The sequence below is a fragment of the Elephas maximus genome, chromosome 27 (genome assembly GCF_024166365.1).
Source record: "Elephas maximus indicus isolate mEleMax1 chromosome 27, mEleMax1 primary haplotype, whole genome shotgun sequence".
NCBI classification, from domain to species: domain Eukaryota; kingdom Metazoa; phylum Chordata; class Mammalia; order Proboscidea; family Elephantidae; genus Elephas; species Elephas maximus.
The window spans coordinates 6,332,787-6,358,550 of NC_064845.1; the positions used below are offsets into that span (position 1 = coordinate 6,332,787).

At 41.2% G+C, this 25,764-nt stretch overlaps 1 protein-coding gene across 6 annotated transcripts in view; it reads right to left on the minus strand.

Annotated features, from left to right (window-relative positions):
* The window catches only part of FBXL2 (F-box and leucine rich repeat protein 2), a 110,676-nt gene that overhangs the window by 37,322 nt on the left and 47,590 nt on the right, over positions 1-25,764 (minus strand). For 3 of the 6 annotated variants that reach the window (XM_049871174.1, XM_049871173.1, XM_049871172.1), the window contains 2 exons: positions 4,645-4,699; positions 4,326-4,400 (listed from right to left, as the gene is read on the minus strand). Coding sequence is in view for 5 of the 6 variants with exons in the window: in XM_049871173.1 (XP_049727130.1) it covers positions 4,326-4,333 (8 nt within the window). In the remaining variant the exon portion in view is untranslated. Of the gene's footprint in view, positions 1-559; positions 655-4,325; positions 4,401-4,644; positions 4,700-25,764 lie in introns of all 6 variants that reach the window. The other 3 variants (XM_049871170.1, XM_049871169.1, XM_049871171.1) reach the window with 2 other exon arrangements.

Consider the following 25,764-nt stretch of genomic DNA (forward strand, 5'->3'; position numbering starts at 1 on the left):
GTGCTATACATACATTAAAGAACTGAATTTGTACTTAAAAAATTTCCACACCTGTAAATCTTTATGGAAGCAGATGGCCACATCTTTCTCCCATGGGGCCGCTGGTGGGTTCAACTGCTGACTTTTCGGTTAGCAGCTGAGCACTTAACCACAGTGCCACCAGGGCACTCCCAATATTACAGTACTTGTTGAGAATATATTACGTACCAGGTGTTTCATACATGTTATTGCACATGACGTCCATGGCACTGCCATGCAGGAGTAATGATAATTGCCCCCACTTTGAAAAAAAATAAAAAATAAAAAAATAAATTTTTTTTTTTGCAGAAGGAGGAATGGCTGCCCAGTGGGGTGAAAGAACTGGCCCCAAGGTCACGTCCCTAACAACAGTGGAGCTCAACCCAGGCCTGCCGGCCCCAAAGTCACGGTCATCCCATTACCCCATGCAAACTACCACAGAAGGAACCTAACAGAAGAAAAGCATAACGTATGCCTGGCTTATTTCTGCTGACGAAAACGTCGGCTACAAGCTGCTGGGAGTCACCGTGGCCTGACTTACTTCAAGGAGGAATCCCCGACACCAATGCAGCCTCGCAAGCTCAGCTTCCTCAGGAATCCCCCGCATCGCTTTGAGATATTCTCCACCACGCGACCCTTGAATTAAGGAAGTTGGGGAAAAAGCATCATTTTTTCACGCTGTTTATTTAACAGCAAAATAACCTGAAATTTAGGAGCTGAATACATTTTTTCAGGAGCAGGAGAAGATATTCTGGGTTGTCCCTCCAGCACCTCAATTCTACCTCTAGCGTATGAAGGGGCTGTGAGCTTGTGAGAATATTTGCAACCAAAACATTGAGTATTATTTTCAAAAAACCCTAAAACTAAAACCAAACCCACTGCCATCGAGTCAATTCCAACTCACTGAGACCCTAGAGGACAGAGTAGAACAGCCCCCATAGTATCTCCAAGGCTGCAATCTTGATGGAAGCAGACTGTCACATTTTTCTCCCTTGGAGTGGCTGGTAGGCTCAAAGTACCAACCTTTTCGTTGGCAGCTGAGCACTTAACCACTGCACCACCACAAACAAAACAAAACCCACTGCCACTGAGTCAATTCTGACTCCCAGCGACCCTGTAGGACAGAGTAGAACTGCCCCATAGGGTTTCCAAGGAGCAGCTGGTGGATTCAAACTGCCGACCTTCTGGTTAGCAGCTGTAGCTCTCAACCACTGCACCACCAGGGTTCCTTAAAACCAAAATAAAACAAAACAAAAACCCTCGTGCACTGGATTTTGAAAGCTTAGCCCGGGGGTGGTAGGCCTCCCCTGCACGGGACTCACAGCCACTGGTCACTAGCTATGAGGCTTGGCTTTGGGAACACAGGCTGCTGAGCAGAGACCTGAAACAATGCTGCTTAAAAAACAAATTCTACTTTAGCTAAATGTTACCACTCTAAGAAGATGAAAACGTATTGCCAAAGTTTTCCCTCTCCCCAGCGGGCTTCTATTTAAACACATTTTCTTTGAAAAAGGAACTTTTGCTGGGCACTGGCAGAAATATTAAAGGAGGAAAAAAGAAAATGGACATAGATGAAGCAATTTCACTTTTCAAGGCACAATTTTAACACTTTCGTGTACCTATTATTACTCACTTAGTAGTCACAACAACCTCACAAGACTGTATTATCTTCACTTTGCAAATTAGGAAATTAAACAGTTAAATACCCTGAGGCTACCCTTTTGTGCAGAGCTGGGTTTTAACAGGTTTATCGGATTTCAAAGTTGGTGTGCTCTTCAGAGAGATTTCTACTGCCTTCCACAAGGCAGGAGGGACTTAAAAAGGGTGGTTTTGTTTAATTTTGTTTTTAATTACTATCATCCTTACTTTATAAAAGGGCAATCTTGGCACTGAACTGTGAGCATGAGGAATTCACTAGGGCACATCAAACCACAGGATCGCCCGAGTGGGCTCACAGGCCTTTGTCATCCAGCTAACATCTTAACTCAGTTGAAAAGTCAAACTTTGATACTGTACTGTTAGCCGCATTTCTTTATATTTTCCTTAGTACTACCTAATAATTGCTTTGGGATACAAAATCTTAACTCTAAAATCTTTGTCATCAGAAAAAAAAAAAAAAAGACTGCCTTGGAAATCCAAGATAAATGTATTTAAGTACCTAATGAAACAGCAAAACCTCCAAGGCCATGTCTACAAGTGGAGCACACAGCGTATTTCCTCCATTTCACATCAGTCGCATCCATTTAAACTACTTCTACTCCTTCTGTCTTTACAGTACACATTCTTGTACTAAATTAAAAAAAAAATAATAACAATTTTCTGCTCCATTGTTTCCAACTAAGAAAAAACAAATGAACAAACCCTTTCAAATACAGCGAAACTGTGACTGCCTCGTTTTTCTGGGTCTAGTTTCCCACCTTTGACAGTGCGCAGCCTCGCCACTTTTCTATTACTCTGTATTAATGGAAAACATTTGCATTTTCCTTCTCTGACAGATTTCCTTCCACCTTACGCAGGTTCCGGTTTTCACAGGTTTTACTGTATTATATTAAAGTTAACGGCTCTGTATCTTATTTACCAGACAGCATGGTGTAGGCGTACATTTTAGAATGAAGGGCTTTAGACAAAAACCTAAAACCAAACCTGTTGTTGTCGAGTCGGTTCCGACTCATAGCGAACCTACAGGACAGACTAGAACTGCCCCACAGGGTTTCCAAGGAGCAGCTGGTGGCTTCGAATTAATATAATACTTAGTTATTTCTCATTTTTAACCCGGGAGATCTTTAATTACCACAAAGACACTGATAACAAAGTGTTCCACTTTTAAAGGTACACAAATATCTAAACATTAGGGAAATGACATATTCAGGAAAGAGTGATGCTGAAGGAAAGACAAAGTTTACGTTTGTGATCCAGATACTTTATTCTGCCTTTTCTTTGAATTCAGCCAGCTGTGCAATATACTGTTCAATGTACCTATCTTCTCCCCTTACTATATGAGTGATCTTGGGTAACGTGGAAACCCTGGTGGCACAGTGGTTAAGAGCTATGGCTGCTAACCAAAAGGTCAGTGGTTTAAATCCACCAGGCGCTCTGTGGAAGCCCTATGGGGCAGTTCTACTCTGTCCTGCAGGGTTGCTATGAGTCAGAATCTACTAGACGGCAGTGGATTTTGGGTAAGGTACTCAACTTTCTGAGCCTCAGCTTCTTCAATAAGGTGTTTTTGAAAGGATTAAATGAATACATGCAAAGTGTTTAGAACAGTGCCTGGGCCACAGTAAATACTATTATATTAACAGAAATATGGTTTTTAATAACGTTATGAATTGAACTGTGTCGCTCCAAAATATGTGTTGAAAGCCCAATCCCTGTATCTATAAATATAACCCTGTTTGGAAATAAAGGGTTTCCCTTTGTTATGTTAATGAGTCTATACAAGTGTAGGGTGGATCCTAAACCTAACCACTTCTGAGTTGTAAAAAGACCAGGATAGACACAGACACACACACAGGGGGAAGAGAGATACCATGTGAGGACCTGTCTACCTGCAAAGGAACGCCAAGGGTTGCCAGCACCATTAGAAGCTGAACCAGACAAAGATCTCCCCTTAGAGCGATGCCCTGAATTGGGACTTCCAGGCTCCTGATCTGTGAGAAAATCAGTATCTGTTCTTTAAAGCCACTCGCTCGTGGTACTTCTGTTATGGCGGCACTAGGTAACTAAGAGATAGTAACCTTAAACTTTCCTCATTTGGCCAGGTTTACCACTCTTAAATGTAGGTATTTACGTATTTCCCAGATAAATGCTCCAGAATCCTGGAATTATCAAGTGTTTTAGAGATTATTTACTCCCTTATTTTATAGATAACGAAGCAAGGCACTGAGAGCTGTGGCTCCAGTGGAGGAGGGCTGGGACGACACCTCAGATCTGCTCCACTCCTGGGCCTCTGCTGCTGCCATTTTACCATTTTTGCTGACCCTGACCCAGATTTCCCAGTGGATCTTTTGGGTTAATAAACACTTGTCAAGAGTCACCCGAGGACAAAGCACTATCAACGGTGCAGGGGTGAGGATTTAAAAAGCTGAGTGATGAGACGCAGATTAAAAACATGAACGAGAGGGGATACAAAACAAAAAGTAAAACACACGCTGAATTTCCGTCTGAAAGTAGGTAGATACCTTCCAATTTTTTACTTCCCGTTCCATTTTGGCACTTTATTCTTATATCAAATGAAGCAAAATAACAAGGCAGGGAAAAGGAATACTTCTCTTTTTTAAAAGCTCTCCTGTCTAACGGTGTTAACTTACCTCCACATCTGTTTGAAAGTTAAAAAGGTCTATCCTTTGCCAGTTGCTTCCATCCAAGGCTAAGATGTTCCAGGCCTGAGAGGTGGGAGATAAAGAGGTACAGTGACTGAAACTCTTAAATCATAATTTTGAGTCGATCTCTGTGTTTCAGAACTTTTATTCTTGATATAAGAATAAAAATGCAGAATCATGATAACTTTGCGCTATATCAAATATAACATAATACAATTTTAACGTTTAACTGTTTACTTGAACCAAAACTTATCCTCATTCTAATAAAATATTCGTTTTAGTGATTAAAATACAGCTAATACTCTACCTTGGAAATCTGTGCACATCGGCACAAAGTTACTATATCCAAGAAGGAAAATATTCTAAAAAGGGAAAAAACACAAAAATGAAATGGTGTTAACATTGTAGGACGTTCCTAACTTGAAAGATGAAATCTGGTGTACCATATGGATATGCTGTCAATTTTTTTCACAATTCCTAAATTTGCAGTACCCAAGCACACTATAATGTACATCATCATTGTGAAATATTAAATGTTCACACGTTCAGCAGCTGTTTTAGACACACTGCACAAATCCTCTCAAAACAGAACTCATTCAGCTTTTATTTTCCATATTCTAAGGAACTGACATGGGACAGTAGATCATAAATAATTCTATTCAAAGACCAACTCTGTAATCTCCCCAGCACGGGGTCGGGCGATAGCTAAATCCTTCGACCTCTCCGACTCCTAACACGCACCACAAACCCTTCTTTTGGTGGTAGATATACCAACAGGCTCAGATGTCTGAGCCACAAGTAACACGGCCACGGAAAACTTGCTGGTCAATCCTGTTCGGACTGATGTGTTTGTTTGCTTGACAGAAGGATGTAGCTCACTGGTTGACAAGGTCTATCAGTGAACAGTTTTTTCTGAGCAAAATCTATAAAGCCACGGGAAACGGGAGAGTCGGGGGAAAGAAAAGCAGAGAGAAGCGAACAAAAACATAGTTGACATCGGTTATTCCCACGGAGGCTGTGGCAGCAGCCAGCACAGCAGGCATCTGAGTGGGGTCCAAACACCCCGGCAGTGGAGGAGAGGGGCTGCAGCTGATGGCATGATGGGCAAAGAGCTGTGCACGCCTCCTCACTGTGGAGCAGCAGCTGAAAACAAAGGGCAGCTTTTCTTGGAGAAGAAGTGTGGATGGGGTTGAGGTCAGGGACAGTAATGGCATCTCAATTCTGGTAATCGTGGAAGGCAGATATGAGAGTCTACGCTTGTGTCTGTGTGGAAGGGTAGGAGTGCGACGACAGACAGCTACCAGTAAAGGTCCTCAGAAATTTTCTAAGGTAACATTCAGTGGTGAGTTAAAGGTCCCTAGGCTTGGGGAAGGTTAGTAGAACCATAAAACAGCAGAGGACTATAAAAGCTACAATCACACACCCACAAGCACCACCACAGAGCTAGTGATAACACAGACTCCATTCTACAACGCAGGCTCTGATAATTTTCTAGTGAAAAGTAAAGGACAGAGGCATACTAAGGGCTGCACTGACCTTAAAGGACTTAGCGGACCTCGTACTTAGGAAAATGAAGGTGGCTGAATTATGCGTACTTAAATCTAAGTATTAAATGTATTACAAGGTGTCTATACACCTATACTGCCTCTATGAGAATATGTCTTCCCCCACCACAGGCCCTCCTGCTCCAAATGGCCATCTCCTGGGTTGTATGACTGTTCCTCAACCAGCCACGATGAATGTCAGCTCTCTAAAAAAGAAACTGGCCTGATACAGTAGAATCCCGTTACACGCTATGGCTGGGTACTGACATACAAGCTGAAGGGGAAAAAGGAATAAGTTAAATTCTCTTTGAATATCTTTTGGGATTGTACCAAACTACAGAACATATTCTATCACCTCTCAGTAATAACACTGAAAATAATAGTTGACACTGATAAGATACTATGTGTCAGCCACTATTTATATCTTAATGAGTAAGTTATTTCTCACAACAATCCTATGAGATGTGTGCTGTTATTATCTCTATTTGAAACATAAGGACACTGAACACAGAGAGGTTAAGTAACCCACACAGGTCCCACGTACACGAAGGGTGGAGCTGGGACTTGAACCCAGGTAATGTGGCTCCAGAGCCAAAGCCCATCACCACTACACGTACTATCTTGGAAAGCTGAGCGGTGCTTCTCCCTGAGGATTCGACTACGAGCTCTTTCTCTGACTGTTAACACCAAATATAGTGATTTGCATTTATGGATGGAAAACACTTATCTTTAGAGGCTATAATTACATTTAGTGAATCAAGATGCTAATACATAGAGACACATGCAGGAACCAACAGGTGGAACATAGGATCACATTTTTCATCTCATCCTTACTACCCAATTTTACGGTTACTGAATGAAAAAGCCAATTGCTCGAAGTGTTAACGTTCTTTTCTCTCTCCTTCCTGCCCCCTCCCTTTAACTGAGTACATGTAGTTGAATTCGCACAAGTTAAATAGGAATGATGGGACTCCAAACTGCAGCCTAAGCCAAATTCCCAAATTATGTTTCAATGAATAAAATCAAGGCCCTGAATGACAAGGCCTGGAATACAGGCAACAGAAACAAAGGTAGCTGGAGGAGTTACAGGAGCGGGAAGCTGAGTTCTGGCTCCTCTAAAACATCTTGTCCCGGAAACTGCTTCCTATCTCAGATGTGATACCCCCATCCTTCATGAAGTAAGCCCTGCAGTGGCACCCTAGTTATAAATATATATAGGGTGCATGAGGGTGGGTGTACTTCTGGACTTTGCATTCTGTTTCATTGGTCTGTTTGTCCTTGTGCCAGTAAGACCCTGTTTTAATTATGAACCTTTATCATCCCCACTTCTAATTCTTCAGCATGGTTCATCAAGATTGTCTTGGTTATTCTTGATTCTTTGAATTGTTACTTGAGTTTTAGAATCGGCATACCAATTTCCACAAGAAAAAATTTCCGAATTTTTACTGAAATTGTATTGGATTTATAGATTATTTGGGGATAACTGAAATCTTTACAATGTTATATCTTCCAACCCAGAAACATGTTACTGTTACAAAAAATTAATTTTTTCTCTCATAGATCATGCTCTTGGTATTGTATCTAAAAACATACTACCAACCAAAGGTCACTGAGATTTTCTCCTATGTTATCTTCTAGAAGTTTTATAGTTTTGTGTTTCATATTTAGCTCTGTGATAAGTTATGACTTAATTTTTGTGACAGGTGTGAAGTCTGTTCAGGTTTTTTTGGGGGGGGGGGCATATGGATTGTTCCAGTACCATTTGCAGAAAAGACTATCCTTTCTCCATTGAATTGCCTCTGCTCTTTTGTCAAAGATCAATTCACTAGATTTGCATGGTCTATTTCTGGACTCTCTATTCCAGTCCACTGATTTGTCTTCTTTCACGAATACCACACAGTCTTGATATTTGTTGCCTTATAGTAAGTCTTGAAGCTGGGTAGTGTCAGTCCTCCAACTCTCTTTTGTGGTGCAATGAATTGCTTAAATGGCCCTTCTAGCCATAGTCTGTGACTCACACACAATGACTGAGTGGGGACCAAGCTAACAAGGCATATGGAACCCTAACAAGCAGACTGGTCAGTTTTGCCATCCCTCTAGGCTTAAAATCAGCCACCCCAGAGGCGGGAAGAGAGATCTCAATACCACCAAGGAAGAAGCACCAGAGCACAGCATGTCCTTTGAACCCGGGATTCCCGCACAGAAAAGCTTCTGGGACCAGGCGACCAAGAGAGAGCTGTAACACCAAAGACAGCAAGAGGCGGTGGCAGAGAAAGAGCAGCAGGAGACGGCATGGTAGGCTTCCCAGTCCACAGAGAAGAAAGCTGAGTGCCTTTTCGCAGGAGGCTTGCTGGAGGAGTAGGGTGCCTCTGGGCACTTGGTGGAGCTAGGTCTACTCATGCATGGAGCGAGAGCTGAGTGCCTTCAGGCCAAGGCTTACTGGCAGAGTGGGGTGCCTCTGGGCACTTGGTGGAGCTAGGTCTGCCCATGCATGGAGCGAGAGCTGAGTGCCTTCAGGCCAAGGCTTACTGGCAGAGTGGGGTGCCTCTGGGCACTTGGTGGAGCTAGGTCTGCCCATGCATGGAGCGAGAGCTGAGTGCCTTCAGGCCAAGGCTTACTGGCAGAGTGGGGTGCCTCTGGGCACTTGGTGGAGCTAGGTCTGCCCATGCATGGAGCGAGAGCTGAGTGCCTTCAGGCCAAGGCTTACTGGCAGAGTGGGGTGCCTCTGGGCACTTGGTGGAGCTAGGTCTGCCCATGCATGGAGCGAGAGCTGAGTGCCTTCAGGCCAAGGCTTACTGGCAGAGTGGGGTGCCTCTGGGCACTTGGTGGAGCTAGGTCTGCCCATGCATGGAGTGAGAGCTGAGTGCCTTCAGGCCAAGGCTTACTGGCAGAGTGGGGTGCCTCTGGGCACTTGGTGGAGCTAGGTCTGCCCATGCATGGAGCGAGAGCTGAGTGCCTTCAGGCCAAGGCTTACTGGCAGAGTGGGGTGCCTCTGGGCACTTGGTGGAGCTAGGTCTGCCCATGCATGGAGCGAGAGCTGAGTGCCTTCAGGCCAAGGCTTACTGGCAGAGTGGGGTGCCTCTGGGCACTTGGTGGAGCTAGGTCTGCCCATGCATGGAGCGAGAGCTGAGTGCCTTCAGGCCAAGGCTTACTGGCAGAGTGGGGTGCCTCTGGGCACTTGGTGGAGCTAGGTCTGCCCATGCATGGAGCGAGAGCTGAGTGCCTTCAGGCCAAGGCTTACTGGCAGAGTGGGGTGCCTCTGGGCACTTGGTGGAGCTAGGTCTGCCCATGCATGGAGCGAGAGCTGAGTGCCTTCAGGCCAAGGCTTACTGGCAGAGTGGGGTGCCTCTGGGCACTTGGTGGAGCTAGGTCTGCCCATGCATGGAGTGAGAGCTGAGTGCCTTCAGGCCAAGGCTTACTGGCAGAGTGGGGTGCCTCTGGGCACTTGGTGGAGCTAGGTCTGCCCATGCATGGAGCGAGAGCTGAGTGCCTTCAGGCCAAGGCTTACTGGCAGAGTGGGGTGCCTCTGGGCACTTGGTGGAGCTAGGTCTGCCCATGCATGGAGTGAGAGCTGAGTGCCTTCAGGCCAAGGCTTACTGGCAGAGTGGGGTGCCTCTGGGCACTTGGTGGAGCTAGGTCTGCCCATGCATGGAGTGAGAGCTGAGTGCCTTCAGGCCAAGGCTTACTGGCAGAGTGGGGTGCCTCTGGGCACTTGCTGGCAGAGCTAAAAGAGCTTTGTAACACTTGCCCAAGCAGGGCAGAGGCCGGGGGCCAGAGAGGCATGCCTGCGAGTAAGGCTGAAAAGAGGCTGTTCTGGTGGCAGAACTGCATCCTGAGCGTTCCTGAATCTGAACTGTGACCTGTTACTTCCCTAGTAAGCCCTGTAACTGTGAGTATGGTCTGTGAGTTGTGTGGCCACTGCAATGACTTATCAAACTCAGCAGAGAAGTAGAGAGTGCCGTGGGAGGGGCAGCTGGTGTCAGAATTGGTAAAGATGGTGGACAGAGGTGGCTTGTCTAACCTCCACCTCGTAGGAATCAGCCTTGGGCTGTCTGTCTTGATTCTCCTTCCCCCTAGTGAAGTTAGAGGAGTTCAGACAACCCTGCCACGACATTTTTACAGTTCTTCTTCAGTACTGTGTTGGTTCTTTTGAGCCTTTTGCCTTTCCATACGAACTTTAGAAACAGTTTACTGACAGTTACAAAATAACTTTTTTTGGTTGAGGTTATGCTCAATCTGTAGGTCAAATTGGGAAGGACTGACATCATAACAATATTGAGTCTTCCTATTCATGAATATGAAATGTTTCTCCATTTATTTAAATCTCCTTTGATTTTTTTCACCGGAGGTTGTAGTTTCCTGCATATAGATCCCGCATATATTTTGTTAGTTTTATAAGTAAGTATTTCATTTTGGGGGGTGCTAATGTAACTGATCAATGCTCAAGCATTTCAGGAGGTAGCATATCATCAAAAACTAATGGTACTGAAGGAAGAAGTCCAAGCTGCACTGACGGCACTGACGAAAAACAAACAAAAAAAAAAGAAGGCTCCAGGAATTGATGGAATACCAAGTGAGATGTTACAACAAATGGATGCAGTGCTGCAGGGGCTTGCTCATTAAGCAAAGAAATCTAGAAGATAGCTCCCTGGCCAACTGACTGGAAGACAGCCATATCTGTGCCCATTCCAAAGAGAGGTGATCCAACAGAATATGGAAATTATTGAACAGTATCATTAATGTCACACACAAGTAAAACTTTGTTGAGGATAATTCAAAAATGTTTGCAGCAGTACATCTACAGGGAACTGCCAGAAGTCCAGGCTGGATTCAGACAAGGACATGAGATTGAAGGATATTATTGCTAATGTTAGATGAATCTTGGGTGAAAGCAGAGAATAATAGAAAGATGTTTACCTGTGTTTTTTTTGACTATGCAAAGTTATACAATTGTGTGAATCATAACAAATTATGGATAACATTGTGAAAAATGGGAATTCCAAAGCGCTTAACTGTAGTCATGAGGAGCCTGTACACAGATCAAGGAAGTCATTTGAACAGAACAAGAGGATACTGCGTGGTTCAAAATCAAGAAAGGTGTGTGTCAGGGTTGTATCCTTTCACCATACATATTCAATCTGTACACTGAGCAAATAATCTGAGAAGCTGGACTATGTAAAGAAAAATAGGGCACCAGGATTGGAGGAAGACTCATTAACAACTTGTGCTATGCAGATAACACAACCTTGCTTGCTGAAAGCAAAGAGGACTTGAAGCACTTACTGATGAAGATCAAAGACTACAGCTTCCAGTATGGATAACACCTCAATATAAAGGAAACAAAAATCCTCACAACTGGACCAATAAGCAACATCATGATAAATGGAGAAAAGACTGAAATTGTCAAGGACTTCGTTTTACTCAGATCACAATCAACACCCATGGAAGCAGCAGTCAAGAAATCAAATGATGCACTGCATTGGGGAAATCTGCTGCAAAAGACCTCTATAAAGTGTTGAAAAGCCAAGGTGTCATCTTGAAGACTAAGGTGCGCCTGAGCCAAGCCATGGTGTTTTCAATTGCCTCATATGCATGCGAAAGCTAGACAACGAGTGAGGAAGACCAAAGAAGAATTGATGCCTTTAACTTATGGTGTTAGTTAATTATACCAAATATACCACGGACTGCCAGAAGAATGAACAAATTCTGTTCTGAAAGAAGTACAGCCAGAATGTTCCTTAGAAGCAAGGACAGTGAGTCTTTGCCTCATGTACTTTGGACATGTTACCAGTCCCTGGAGAAGGACATCATATTTGGTAAAGTAGAAGGTGAGTGAAAAAGAGGGAGACCCTTGTCTTGGTTATCTAGAGCTGCTACAACAAAATCACCACAAGTGGATGACGTTATCAAACAGAAGTTTACTCTCTCGCAGCCTAGGAAGCTGGAAGTCCAACATCAGGGTGTCAGCTCCTGGGAAAGGCTTTCTCTCTCTGTTGGCTCTGGAGGAAGGTCCTCGTCATCAATCTTCTGGTCTAGGAGCTTCTCAGTGCAGGAACCTCAGTTCCAAAGGACGTGCTCTGCTCCCAGCATTGCCTTTTTGGTGGTTTGCGGTCCCCATGTCTCTGCTAGCCTCTCTTTTATATCTCAAAAGAGGTTTATTGAAGACATAACCTAATCTCTTGGATTGAGTTCTGCCTCACTAACATAACTGCCTCGTTAAAATCACAGAGGCAGGATTTACAACACATAGGAAAATCACATCAGATGACAAAATGCCGGACGATCACACAATACTGGGAATCATGGCCTAGCCAAGTTGACAAACATTTTGGGGGGACATAATTCAATCTATAACAACCCTCAATGAGATAGATTGACACGGTGCCTGCAACAATGGGCTCAAACATAGCAAGGATTGTGAGGATGGCACAGGACCAGGTACCATAAGCCCTATATATTTTATTGTAAATGATATCTCTTCTAAAATTGTATTCTCTGTTGCTGGTATATAGAAATGCAATCAGTCTTTGTATACTGATCTTATATCCAGCCATGTTGCTATATCTTATTATTTCTAATGGTTTTGCTTATAATTACTAATGGATTGACAAGCATATCATCTGTAATGACCACTTTGATTATTCCTTTTCAGTTCTTGTACCTTTTATTTCTTTTTGTCATCTTTCTGAGCTACTATGAACCTTCAGTACAGTAGTGAATAGAATAACTAATCGCGGGCACCCTCGTCTTCTTCCTAATCTTATAAGGAATTATTCTAACATTTCATATGAATAATTTTGGTAGAACCAGATACAGACTCCACTGGCTCCTCCCTTGTCAGAAGTTCCTACAGCCTCTTTGTGAGAAAATAGACCTCTGCCAGTATCTCCTCTATATCACAACATACCCCTGTTAAATATTAAAATTGAGGCAATAAATTTGGCTAACCTAACGGGTACCTTGAACATTCTCCAGGGCTGTTTTTCAAAGCAGCACCAAATTTATGCTGTCTTAGATAAAATAAGGCCTCTCACAAGAGATAAAATACCCATAAACTTTGGAAGACACTAATAGAGACTCAGAAGGCCTTTGTATCAGCTTGTCAATTACAGTGTCTCTAATTCAGTAAACCAAAGTCAAATCAACCAGAAAGAATTTACAATGTACTGAATGAACTCACTTTCCTCACTTCCATAATCCCTCCCCCCAAATTAGATACTTCTCACTTGACCAATTGCTTAAAATTTCCTTGTTCACTTAACTAATCACTGAGAATTTCTTTGTTACTCACTGCCTATAAAACCTCTTCTCTGTTTTAAAACAGGGAACTTGGCACCAGTATGGGCTGGGTTTCTCTGTTAGTCGATTTTAGGAACTTGCTGAAGTTTGTGCTGAACCATTATTTATTGTCCCCAGTTTGTAAAATATGGAAAAGACACACCAGGGATAACCCAAATTATGTTTTGCCTTGATAGATCCTGGGACTATGACATTTTAAAGCATCTAAAGGAAAACCTAGAAAATTCCCTTCTTGGTGAGGTGGATTCATGCTATGTAAATAATGAGCTTGCATTAAAAACTGCTAGCTGGTCACCAAATTCCTGGGTACACACCTATACTACCTTTACTAGCTCCCCTGAAGTCACATGTAGCCAATTAACTGAGAGCTAGCCATGGAACATGAAGGTGAGCTGGGTAGAAGGGAAGCCACGGCTGAAGGCAGTGGAGTTTCCTTTAGCCTCAATAACTACAGATAGGAAGGCTACCCTGCTGAGCTCTTCACACACTCAAGTCTGTAAATTCAGCCGTAAGTAAACGTTCTATTGTCCTTAAGACATGAGGTGTATACCAGACAGCTATGCCACAATTTGCCTACACTAACTATACTAATTCAGAAATGGATATCCTCAGGCAGGGTGCTATCCGCTGCTGCCCAGACACTTCTGACTCATAGCGACCCTGTAAGACAGAGTAGAACTGCCCCATAGGGTTTCCAAGGAGCAGCTGGTCGATTCAAACTGCCAACCTTTTGGTTAGCAGCCAAGCTCTTAACCACTGCGCCATCTGGGCTCCTAAAGCAGGGTGCTTTGCTACTAGAACAAAAATCTAAAATACATGGTGTGTGCCTAGTAGTTGACAGCACAGGAAACGTATCACAAGCTGGAAAGATGAAGACATGCTTTATGTGGTACTATTGCCACGATAACGCGGAAGGCAGGCTAAGTAAGCATGTAGATCTACAGAAGGGGTTAGAAAGTGCAAAATGTTGGCGAATGGTGGCTTCTCCTTACCTTACTTACCAAGGCATTACAAGAAAGAGAAGTACTCAGGAAAGAATTGACTGGTTTATAAACAGAAATAAAAACGAGAGAGAGAATACAGAAATTAAGGGCCTCAGAAGGCTGGAAAAAGCCAACTGTTCCTAAACTTCACATATTAGAAAATGTGACTGAAAAGCACTTTGGGCTACAAGGGCTCATGAAGGCTTCTCTATTAAACAGAATAACCAAGCCCTAGGGCAAAGATCAGTTTAAGTTGCTCCCTTTCTTTTCAAGTCCATTGTTTCGGAAGTCTCAAGAGAGACATCACTGAGAACAAAAGGAATGTGAGCAAAGAAATAAAAAAAATAAAGGAGGCCTCAGGCTTTAGTCTAGGGAAGAATTTCGGCTGTGGTTACTAGCGTATGAAATTAACTAGAATCAAACAGATTAGAAGGCTACTAAATTCTGTCAAAGGATCCATAGGCCTGAAACATGCTGTGGCTGTAAATTAATCTTCAGGTCTCCAAAACCGAACAAATAGGAAATAGCTAGGGAAGAACTACAGCTCCTAAGAAAGGTATAGTCCCTAATTCCATTTCAAATGCAGCTACAGAGGTCAACGGACAATAAAGTACCTTCCAAAGGCTGGACTGAAGAGTCACCAAACAATGAATAAGGGAGTCCCCTCCCAGAAAGTAGAACAGGAACCTCGCTACTGCTAGGACTAGGGAGACTTCATAATGCCTGCCTAACAGAACCTCACCACTGCTATGGACCAGTAACGGTGTGTTTTCAATTTTTCCTCTTTCCAAATGGGAGCATTTATTGCATTATCCTGTCCCTGCTCTTGAATGTGCAGTGAAGACAGGAATGGGGAGAGAGGTAACAAAACCATGAAGAACCATATCCAGATATGATAAGAGAGAACTGTGTACCGCCCAGAGATTCTGGGCTTGGAGCTAGATGTAGCGAATAGATAGGATCTGGTTTATCTCTCGGCGGGGGGGGGCGGTGAGTGTCTTCTGTGTGTGCGAAGAAGGGTCACTGTTATGAGTTGAATTACCTCGCCCCAAAATATGTGTTGTAAATCCTAGCCTCTATCCCTGCGGTTATAATCCATTTGTGAATGAGTTGTCTTTGTTTTGTTAATAAGGCAGTACTGATATAGGGTGGATCTTGAATCAACCTATTTTGAGATATAAAAGTGATTAAATAGGTAAGCGGAGGAGAGATGGGATAAGACAGAGGCCAAGATACATGGAGGTCTCCAAGGAACCAGAAAACAGGCAGAAGAGAAAGGACCTTCCTCCAGAGCTGACAGAGAAAGCCTTCCCCTAGAGCTGGCACTCTGAATTCGGACTTCTAGCCTCTTAAACTGTGAGAAAATAAATACTTTTGTTTGTTAAAGTCATCCCCTTGTGGTATTTCTGTTATAACAGTACTAGATAACTAAGACAGTCACCAACATAGTAATTTGATTACCAGAAAGGCCAACTATGCCAGAGAAGGCTAGCTGCTCACCAAGTTTCATGTTTTCCTCTCCTTCTTAAACATAGATGTGGACTATGTGCCCAGGAAGAAGATGCGAACACAGATTCTGGAGAGCAACTAGCCTCCTCTGTCTGTTGTAGTTAGGTGAGGACATGCGGTTGAACTACTACTGTCAAGTGAACGTGAGGGTCTAATACGTGCCACTTCTAAGCCTGGCCCATAAGGACCATCTTTTCATGTTCCTCCATATACTTATCTCCTTCTCATTGCTCTAACTGCATATAAATTGACATCATTAAATCTTACGGTAGCTTACACCACATATTATGGGTCATCATGAACTTTTGCCCTCCCCCAATCTTTTTTTTTCACAATAGAAAGGTTCTTTAAAAAGGAATGAAATGATTGAAAATACACACTAGGCAAATACTAACCAAAAGAAAGCAGGTATAGCTATATTACTATCAGACAAAATTGATTTCAAGATAACACTGTCATAAACAGAAATGAAAGCTATATAATAAAATGTTCACTTAACCATGACATAAAAATATAAAATGCATATGTACCTAATAAAGTTGTCTCAAAATATATAAAACAAAAATTGAGCTACAAAAATCATTATACAAATCAGTATTATAGTAGGAAATTTTAACATACTTCTTTTGGTTATTGATAAGGCAAGACACCAAAAATTGGGAAAGGTTTTGATCATTAAAAAAACAATAAACAAGCTTAAACTAATCATCATATATAAAATTCTGCATCTGAAAATTAAAGTACATATTCTTCTCATACATACTTAATGTCAAAAATGTCAAAGACTATCATAGAGACCATGTTCTCTGACCATAATGCAATTTACCTAGAAGTTAACAAAAAGATAAAATTTAAAATCACTATGTATTTAGAAATTTAAAAGCACTTTTAAATACTGTATGGGGGGATTCTGGGAAAACAGTAGTAAAACACTTTTATTTAAATAATATACAGGGGAATTCTGGGAAAATAGTAGTGATGGAGTCAGGTTTTGAATTGTCACAAACCCCCAAATAAAAACATCAACTAGATAGATAGCAAGACTAAAAAAAAAAAAAAAAAGACAGAACACTAAGAAAGTGAAAAGACAAGCCACAAACTGGCAGAAGGTATTTGCGAAATACATACAATAAAGGGCTAGTATCCCTAACGCATAAAGAACTCTCAAAACTCCATGTTATGGGCTGAATTGTGCCTCACCAAAAATATGTACTGAAGCCCTAGCCCCTATACTTTCGAATGTGATCCTGTCTGAAAATAGGTGTTCTTTTTTACATTAATCAGGATATACCCTAGAGGGTGGGTCCTAAGCCTAATCACTTCTGAGTTATGAAAGAAGCAGAATAGAAACACACAGGAAGAAGATACCATATGAAGACTGTGATGGTTAAGATTGTGTGTCAACATGGCTGGGCCATGATTCTCAATATTTGACAGTCCTATAATATTGTGATCACTTCCCTGTTGAAATGTGGTATGTGATCACCTCCATGATGGAATCTGCTGGTGATACTGGCGGGGGTGGGGCCTGTGGCGGCTCACTGCTCCCTCAGCCTTCATCTCTCGGTCCTCCTCCATCTACTTCCTTCCTACTCGCCTTGCCAGGGCTTTTGCTTGTTTTGGATCCTGCAGCTGGCTCTCATTCATCTGGTCTCTGGTTCTTGGGACTTGGGCTAGCAGCTTACCAGTGATCTTGCCTGCCGATCTTGAGATTCATGGATCTTCACAGCCTGCAACAGCACTGTTCTCTGGCCTGCCAATCTTAGGTTTGGCAGCCCTTGAGGCTACGTGAATCAGGGTAATCCTCTTTCCTGCCTCATGGACTTGGGACATACAGCCTCTAAAAAACACATGAGCCATTTCCTTGATATAAATCTCTCTTGATATATACATATATATACACACACACACACTTTACTGGTTTTGCTTTTCTAGAGAACCCAGCCTAAGACAAAGACAGACACACACGCAGATACATCTAGAAGCCCAGCAACTCCAAGGACTGCCAGCTCCAAAAGCTGAAATTGACAAAGAAGGACCTCTAGCCTTCTGGCTGGATTCAGACTTCAAGCCTCCAGAACCATGAGAAATAAATTTCTGTTCTTTAAAGTCACTCACTTGTGGTATCTTCTGTTATAGCAGCACTAGGTAACTAATACAGTCAGTAACAGAAAAACAAACAACTCAAAAGAAAATGGGCGAAATATTTGCACATAAGCACATGAAGAGATGCTCGGTATCTATTCATTGGGGAAATGCAAAAGAAAACCACAATGACATACGACTAAAATAGCCAAATAAAACAAAAACACCCGGTAATACTAAATGTGGAATGACTGGAATTCTTGTACATTGCTGGTAGGAATGCAAAATGGTACAGACACTTGGTTAACAGTTTCATACAAAGTTAAGTACACACCTACCATTTGACTCAGCAATTCAACTCCCAGGTATCTGCCCAAAATAAACAAAACCACGGATGCATACAAAGTCTTATGTATGAATGCTGATATCTGTAGCAGCTTTATTTATAATCACCGTGAACTGGAAACAACTCAAAAGTCCATCAACTGTCCAGCAACTCAAATGTCCATAAACAAACTGTGCAATGTCCCTACAGCTGAATGCTAAGCAATACGTGAACAAACTACCAATACCTGCAACACCTGCATGAAGATAAAAGCCTTATTCTGAGCAAAAGAGAGCCAGATACAACAGCTGTATACTATGTAAATCCTTTTATATGACATTTTGGAAAACACAAAACTGTGGGTACAAAAATCAGATCTGTGGTTGCCAGGTGCTAGAGGTGGTGGTGGTGGGGAGAACTGATGCACAGGGCACAAGGGGAAGATTCTGAGGTGATGAAAATTCCATGTACTGACTGTGGTGATGGTTATAGAACTGAAAATGTCTGCCAAACTTAGAAAACAATATCCCTTAAAAAGTGAATCTTATTATACATGAATTATACCTCAATAAATTTGACTTTTGAAAAAGCCTAAATGACAAGATACGCCTCAGAATACAAGTGAGTAGAGACCAACCATCAACGACCATTTGTATCAGTATCAGTGTGGAAGCGAGCAAAGGAAAGCAAAATCAAACCAAAACCAAACCCAGTGCCGTCAAGTCGATCCTGACTCATAGCGACCCTATAGGACAGAGTAGAACTGCCCCATAGAGTTTCCGAGGAGCTCCTGGCGGATTTGAACTGCTGACCCTTTGGCTGGCAGCCGTAACACTTAACCACTACACCACCATGGTTTCCAAAGGAAAGCAAAGGGGCCTTTAAATGCTGGGAGAGCAGGAGAATCTCAAACATTCCTGAGAGAGCACAGGCAGCCAATATGAGAACAGCAGTTGATACTGGGGAAAGGAGGGGAATTATGCCGAGTCAAATAGCATGTGAGGGCAAGGGGTCCACAGCAATTTCTGAGAGGGGCTAGAGCATTTGGGGCCATATGAACTCTTAAATGCAACCTCTAAAGCTCCCTTTAAAGACAGTACCCTACATTAAGGAATAAAAAAGAATAGAATAAAAAATTGAGCAAGACAGAGACAACAGAACAAAGTAATAACAATATCTAAGTAAAAGTTAGAGAGGGAAGAAAGACAGGAAATCAAGAGAGCAAGCTGCTGTTTCCATGAACATTTAAAAGAAAAAAAAAAAAGCTTTCCTCAACCACACCTCCTAACATTTCAGTAAAATTAATTTCACAAATCCCATGCAAAATTTTGATAAAGAAGAAAAAGGAGGAGAGGCAGTGCCAAGATGGAGGCTTAGTCACATGCACCATAACGTCCGCCTACACCAAAGACCAAAAAATAAACAGGCAAAACAGAAGCAGATAATAATAGGTCAATCTGTAAACGATGACCACTTCAAAACATCAAGGGGGAGTAAACGGTACAGGTTCAGAAATTCTATATGGAGAGGATGTCAAGGCCATTATCAAGAAATAAATCCCTGCTTCAAACTTAGGAAGACAAAGGTAAATTTCAGGGTAACCACAAAGTCAACAAACTTACTCATCAAACTGTAAAAGAAAATCATAAAGATTCAGTACACACAAAACCAAAAACAACAAAAGAAATGAAAAAACAAGCCACAATTAAAAAAAAAAAGCATGGAAAATTAGGTGGAATGAAGAAACCGCCAACACTACAAAAAAAAAAGCGTAAGACAATGACAGCAATAAACTCATACCTGTGAATAATCATAAAAAATACAAATGTCGTAAATGCACCAGTAAAGAGACAGAGAGTGGCAGGATGGATTTAAAAAATACAACCCATCAATATGCTGTCTGCAAGAGACACACCTTAGACACAAAGATACAAATAAATAAAACTTAAAGGATGGAAAAGATATATCAAGCAAACAATAACCAAAAAAAGAACAGGAGTGGGAATATTAATCTCTGATAAAATAGATCTTAAAGCAAAATCCACTAAAAAAGACAAGGAAGGTCGTTACATAATGATTAAAGGGCTATCCAGCAAGAGGACTCAAGCATAATAAATATATATGCACCCAAAGACAGAGTTCCAAAATACATAAAACAAACTCTAACAGCACTGAAAAGAGAAAGAGACGCTTTCACAATAATACTAGGAGACTTTAACACACCACTTTTGGTGAAGGACAGAACAACAAGAAGGAAACTCAACAAAGACAGAAAATCTAAATATCACAGTCAACCAACTTGACCTCACAGACATATACACAGCACTCCAGCCAACAGCAGAAAAGTATACATTTTTCTCCAATGCTCATGGATCATTCTGCAGAAAAGACCACATTTTAGGTCACAAAGTCAGCTCCAACAAATTAGAAAACATCAAAATAACACAAAGCATCTTCTCTGATCACAATACTATAAAAGTAGAAATTAGTAACAGGAAGAGCAAGGAAAAAAAAATCCAATAAATGGAAACTAAATAACTCACTCCTTAAAAACTACTGGGTAACAGAAGAAATCAAAGATGAAACTCAAAAAATTCCTACAATCAAATATGAACAAAAACATAACATGTAAAAGCAGTGCTCAGAGGTGAATTTACAGCAATAAACACATACATCAAAAAAGGACAAAAATCAAAACATTAACCCTACAACTCCAACAATTAGAAAGACAGTTGCAAAAGATGCCTACAGTCGCCAGAAGAAAGAAGATAACTAACTCAAAATGGATCAAAGATTTAAATATAAAAAATAAAACTATAAAGACCATGGAGGAAAAACTAGGAACAATGCTGGGGCCCTAAAATATGGTATAAATAGAATTCTAAACATAACTAAAAATGCACATACAGAAGAAGATGAACTAGACAAATAAGACCTCCTAAAAATTAAACATGCTCAACAAAAGCCTCCAAAAGAGTAAAAAGAGAATGTACAGATTGGGAAAAAAATTTTGACTACGACAATATCCAATAAGGGTCTAATCTCTAAAATTTATAGAGAACTTCGACACCTCTGCAACAACAAAAAGCAAATAATCCAATTAAAAAATGGGCAGATATGAATGGACACTTCACCAAAGAAGACATTCAGGCAGCTAACAAACCTATGAAGAAATGCTCATGATCATCAGCAATTAAAAAAATTAGACAGATGTAAATCAAAACTCCAGTGGGATACCATCTCGCTCTATTATTGGTACTAATCAAAATAACAGAAAATAACAAATGTTGGTGAGGTTGTGGGCAGATTGGAACTCTTATACACCGCTGGTGGGAATGTACAATGGAACAACCACTATGAAAAATGATATGGCGCTTCCTCAAAAAGCTACAAATATAAATACCATATGATCCAGCAATCCCACTCCTAGGTATATACCCTAAAGAAATAAGAGCCATGACACGAACAGACATATGCACACCCATGTTTATTGCAGCATTATTCACAATAGCAAAATGGTGGAAGCAACCTAAGTGCCCATCAACAGATGGAGGGATTAACCAACCATGGTACATACACACACAACGGCATACAACGCAATGATAAAGAATAATGACGAATCCAAAAAACACTGCACAACATGGATGAATGTGGAGGGCATTATGCTAAGTGAAATAAGTCAACTGCAAAAGGACAAATATTGTATGAGACCCCTATTACAAGGCAACAACAAAAGGTTTATATATGCAGGAAAAACAAAAACTCTTTGTGGTTACCAGGGATGGGACGGAGACGGAGGGGAAATTACCCAAGAGATAGTTGTGTCAATAGTTGTGAAGGGAAAGGCAATACACAATATGGGAGAAGTCAGTACAATATGACCAAGGCAAGAGAGGACACTGACAGGAATGGAGGAACAAAGGACAACTACGGTAACCATTATAGCACAGACAATCCTGTAACAATAATGTTAACAAACAATAATGTACATGGATACGTAGACAGATGTGCCAAGAGGTGAGGGAGGAGGTAAGGGAGTATACCTACCAGCAGATACAGGTTTGGTGGTGGAAATTTCTAAATACATGACAGTGGGTGCTCCTCATATGTTAATACAGACAACAGAACACACAAGTGGCACAGCCAGGGTAACCTCTTAGACATAACTAAGTACCTCATGGGATGAAGTTACCAGGCTCTCAGGCAAAGGACATAGACTCAGGGAACATCTACATCAATTGACACAACATAGTTCTTAAAGACAATGTTCTACATCCTACTTTGGTGAGTAGCACCTGGAGTCTTAAAAGCTTGTGAGCGGCCATTTAAGATACAACTATCCGTCTCTTCTAGTCCAGAGCAAAGGAGAGTGAAAAGAACTAAAGACTCAAGGGAGCAATGAGTCCAAAGGCCTAATGGACCACATAAACCACAGCCTACACAACCCCAACACCAGAACTAGATGGTGTCTGGTTACCATTACCAACTGCTCAGACAAACAACAGGGGATTCCGGACACAGCAGGAGAAAACTGTAGAATAAAAGATCAAATTCACAAAAAAGACCAGACTTACTGGTCTGACAGAGACTGGAGGAACCCCCGAGACTCTGGCCACGAACACCCTTCTAACTCAGAACTGAAGCCACTCCCGAAGTTCACCTTTCAGCCAAAGATTAGGTAGGCCTATAAAACAAACAATAACACACATGAGGAACATGCTTCTTAGATCAATCAAGTATATGAGGCCAAATGGGCAACCCCTGCCCCAAAACAAAGAGAATGTGGGAAGGGACAGGAAAACTGGACAAATGGAACCAGGAAGCCTGGGGTAGAAAGAGAAAGGGGGAGAGTCCTGACACAATGTGGGGATTGCAACCAATGTCCCAAAACAATTTGCATACACATTTTTGAATGAGAAAAACTAATATGCTTTGTAACTTTCACCTAAAATACAATAAAAAGGAACAGAATAATATCCCTATCAACAATTATAACACATCAGAAAGATATGCCCACAAAACAGAGTAAAACTGTAAACTAATATTTTAAAACAATTTAAGAAAATGATACATAAATCAGAATTAGAAAAACTCGGAATAACGTGAAAGAACTCAGGAAAGAACAGAATTATAAGAAAAATATTTTTCACTGAATATACACAAAGACAAAAAACACAGACCAACACAAAAGTGGATAAACCAAACAGATAATTAACATTTTAAGACAGCCATTCTCAAAATGTGTTCCGAAGACCCATGGGGGACCCCCAAGGCCCTTTCAGTGCATCCTAAAAGTATCATGAAATTATTTTCATAACGTTGTTGTTATTAGGTGCCGTTGAGTCAGTTCTGACTCATAGCGACCCCATCTACAATTGAACAAAACACTGCCTGATCCTGCGCCACCCTCATAATCGTTGTTAAGCTTGAGCCCATTGTTGGAGCCACTGTGTCAAGTCATCTCTGAGGGGCTTCCTCTTCTTCACTAACCCTCTACTTTACCAAGCATGATGTCCTTCTCCAGGGATTGGTCCCTCCTGATAACATGTCCAAAGTGTGTGAGACGAAGTCTCACCATCCTTCCTTCTAATGAGCATTCTTAATAATTTTCATAATACTAAGATGTTATTTACCTTCATGACTGTATTCAAATTTGCACTGACAATGCAAAAGCAATGATGAGTAAAACTGCTTGGTGTCTTAGCACAATTCAAGGCAGTGGCACTAAACTGTACTTAGAGTCATGACAATCTTCACTGCCACGCTCTCAGTTTTTTTTTAAAAAAGCCAATTTCAGTTAAGAATGTCCTTGATCAACCAGTTTTTTTCCAGCTGCCATCAAGTTGATTTTCCTTTCCAACTCATGGCGACCCCATGCGTGTCACAGTAGAACTGTGTTACATAGGGTTTTCAGTGGCTGGTTTTTTGGAAGTAGATCACCAGTTCTTTCTTCTAAAGAGCCTCTGGGTGGAATTGAACCTCCAGCTTTTCAGTTGGCATCCGAGTGCATTAACTGTTTGCATCACGCAGGGACTCTTGATAAAGCAGTTTAAGTTACTAGTTTTATTAAATCTTGACTCCTGAGCACACATCTTTTTAATATTCTATGTGGACAAATGGGAAGTATACGTAAGAGCCTCTACTATGTATTGAAGTACAATAGTTGTCTTAAGGAAAAACACTTGCTTGAGCTGTAAGCTGAACTAGCCACTTTTTTCATGAAACACAACTGGCATGAAAAACAACTGACATAAATTACGGTAACTCAGACTAGGGTACTTGGTAGACATTTTCTCAAAAAGGAGTTAAGTAAGATTGTCTATTCAAGGAAAATTCAGGCCAGTGATAAAGTTTTCAAGTGAAAATTAGAATTCTGGAAAACTTGCATCTGCTACTGTGAGTTGTCAGCTTCCCAAAATATTAAGACTTTTCTTATGAGATCAGTGCTAGTATTGATCAATATTGTATAATGAAATGTGTCAATAACTAGAAGATTCGCATAACTCAGTGAACCCGTATTTTCCAAAATACATGATGTTACAAAATTCACTTTGAATGAAGACAAGTGGAGTTACTTGTTAGAGTACAACAAAATTCAACAGCCATTCCTGATAAAAAAACCTAACAAGATAGTAACAGAAGGAAAATTCCTCAATATAATAAGTGCATTTATGAAAAACTGACAGCTAACATCATACTTAATGGGAAAAGACTGAAAGCTTTCTCATGAAGATCATGAACGAGGCAGAGATGCCCACTCTCACCACCGCTACTCAATATTATTTCTAGAAGTCCTAGTGATAGCAATTAGGCTAGGGAAAAAAAAAGTCATCCAAATCAGAAAGAAGTAAAACTATTCCTTTTCACAAATGGCATGATCCTAGACATAGAAAATCCCAAAAAATTAACAAGAAAGGTATTGGAATTAATAAATGAATTCAGCAAGGTGGCAGGGTACAAGGTCAACACACAAAAATCAATCAGGTTTCTATACACCAGCAATGAGGAAACTAAAGAAACATTACCATTTACAATAACTCTAAAGGAATAAATGTAACTAGGAAGGTGAAAGGCTTGGACACAGAAAACTATAAAATATTACTAAATTAAAGAAGACCTAAGTGAATGGAAGGACATTCTATGTTTGTGGATTAGAAGGCTTAATATGGTTGTCAATACTACCCAAAGCAATTTAGAAATTCAAAGCAACCCTCATCAAAATTCTAACGCCTTCTTTACAGAAATAGAGAAGCCAATCCTCAAATTTATATGAAAGGGCAAGGGACCCTTGAATAACTAAAGCAATCTTGAACAAGAACAAAGTAGGAAGACTCATACTTCCTGATTTCAAAACATACTATAAAGTTACAGTAATTAAACAGCCTGATACTAGTATAATAACAGACAGAGAGATCAATGAAATTGAATTGAAGGTCCATACATCTATGGTCAACTAATTTTCAACAAGGGTGAGCCAGTGCAATGGGTTTCTCTTATATATGGCCTTTCTGGCCCTGGATTTGTAATTCTACCAAAAATGATTGGGTCACAGTCTGACCTGTGATTGGTCTACTTTACACGCCTTGCAGGGATTGGCCAGTTTACTAGTTGGAAAAGTGGTGTGCAAAACCACTCAACGGGATTGAGCTATTTACAGTCCATGGAGCGGATTGGTCAGTTCG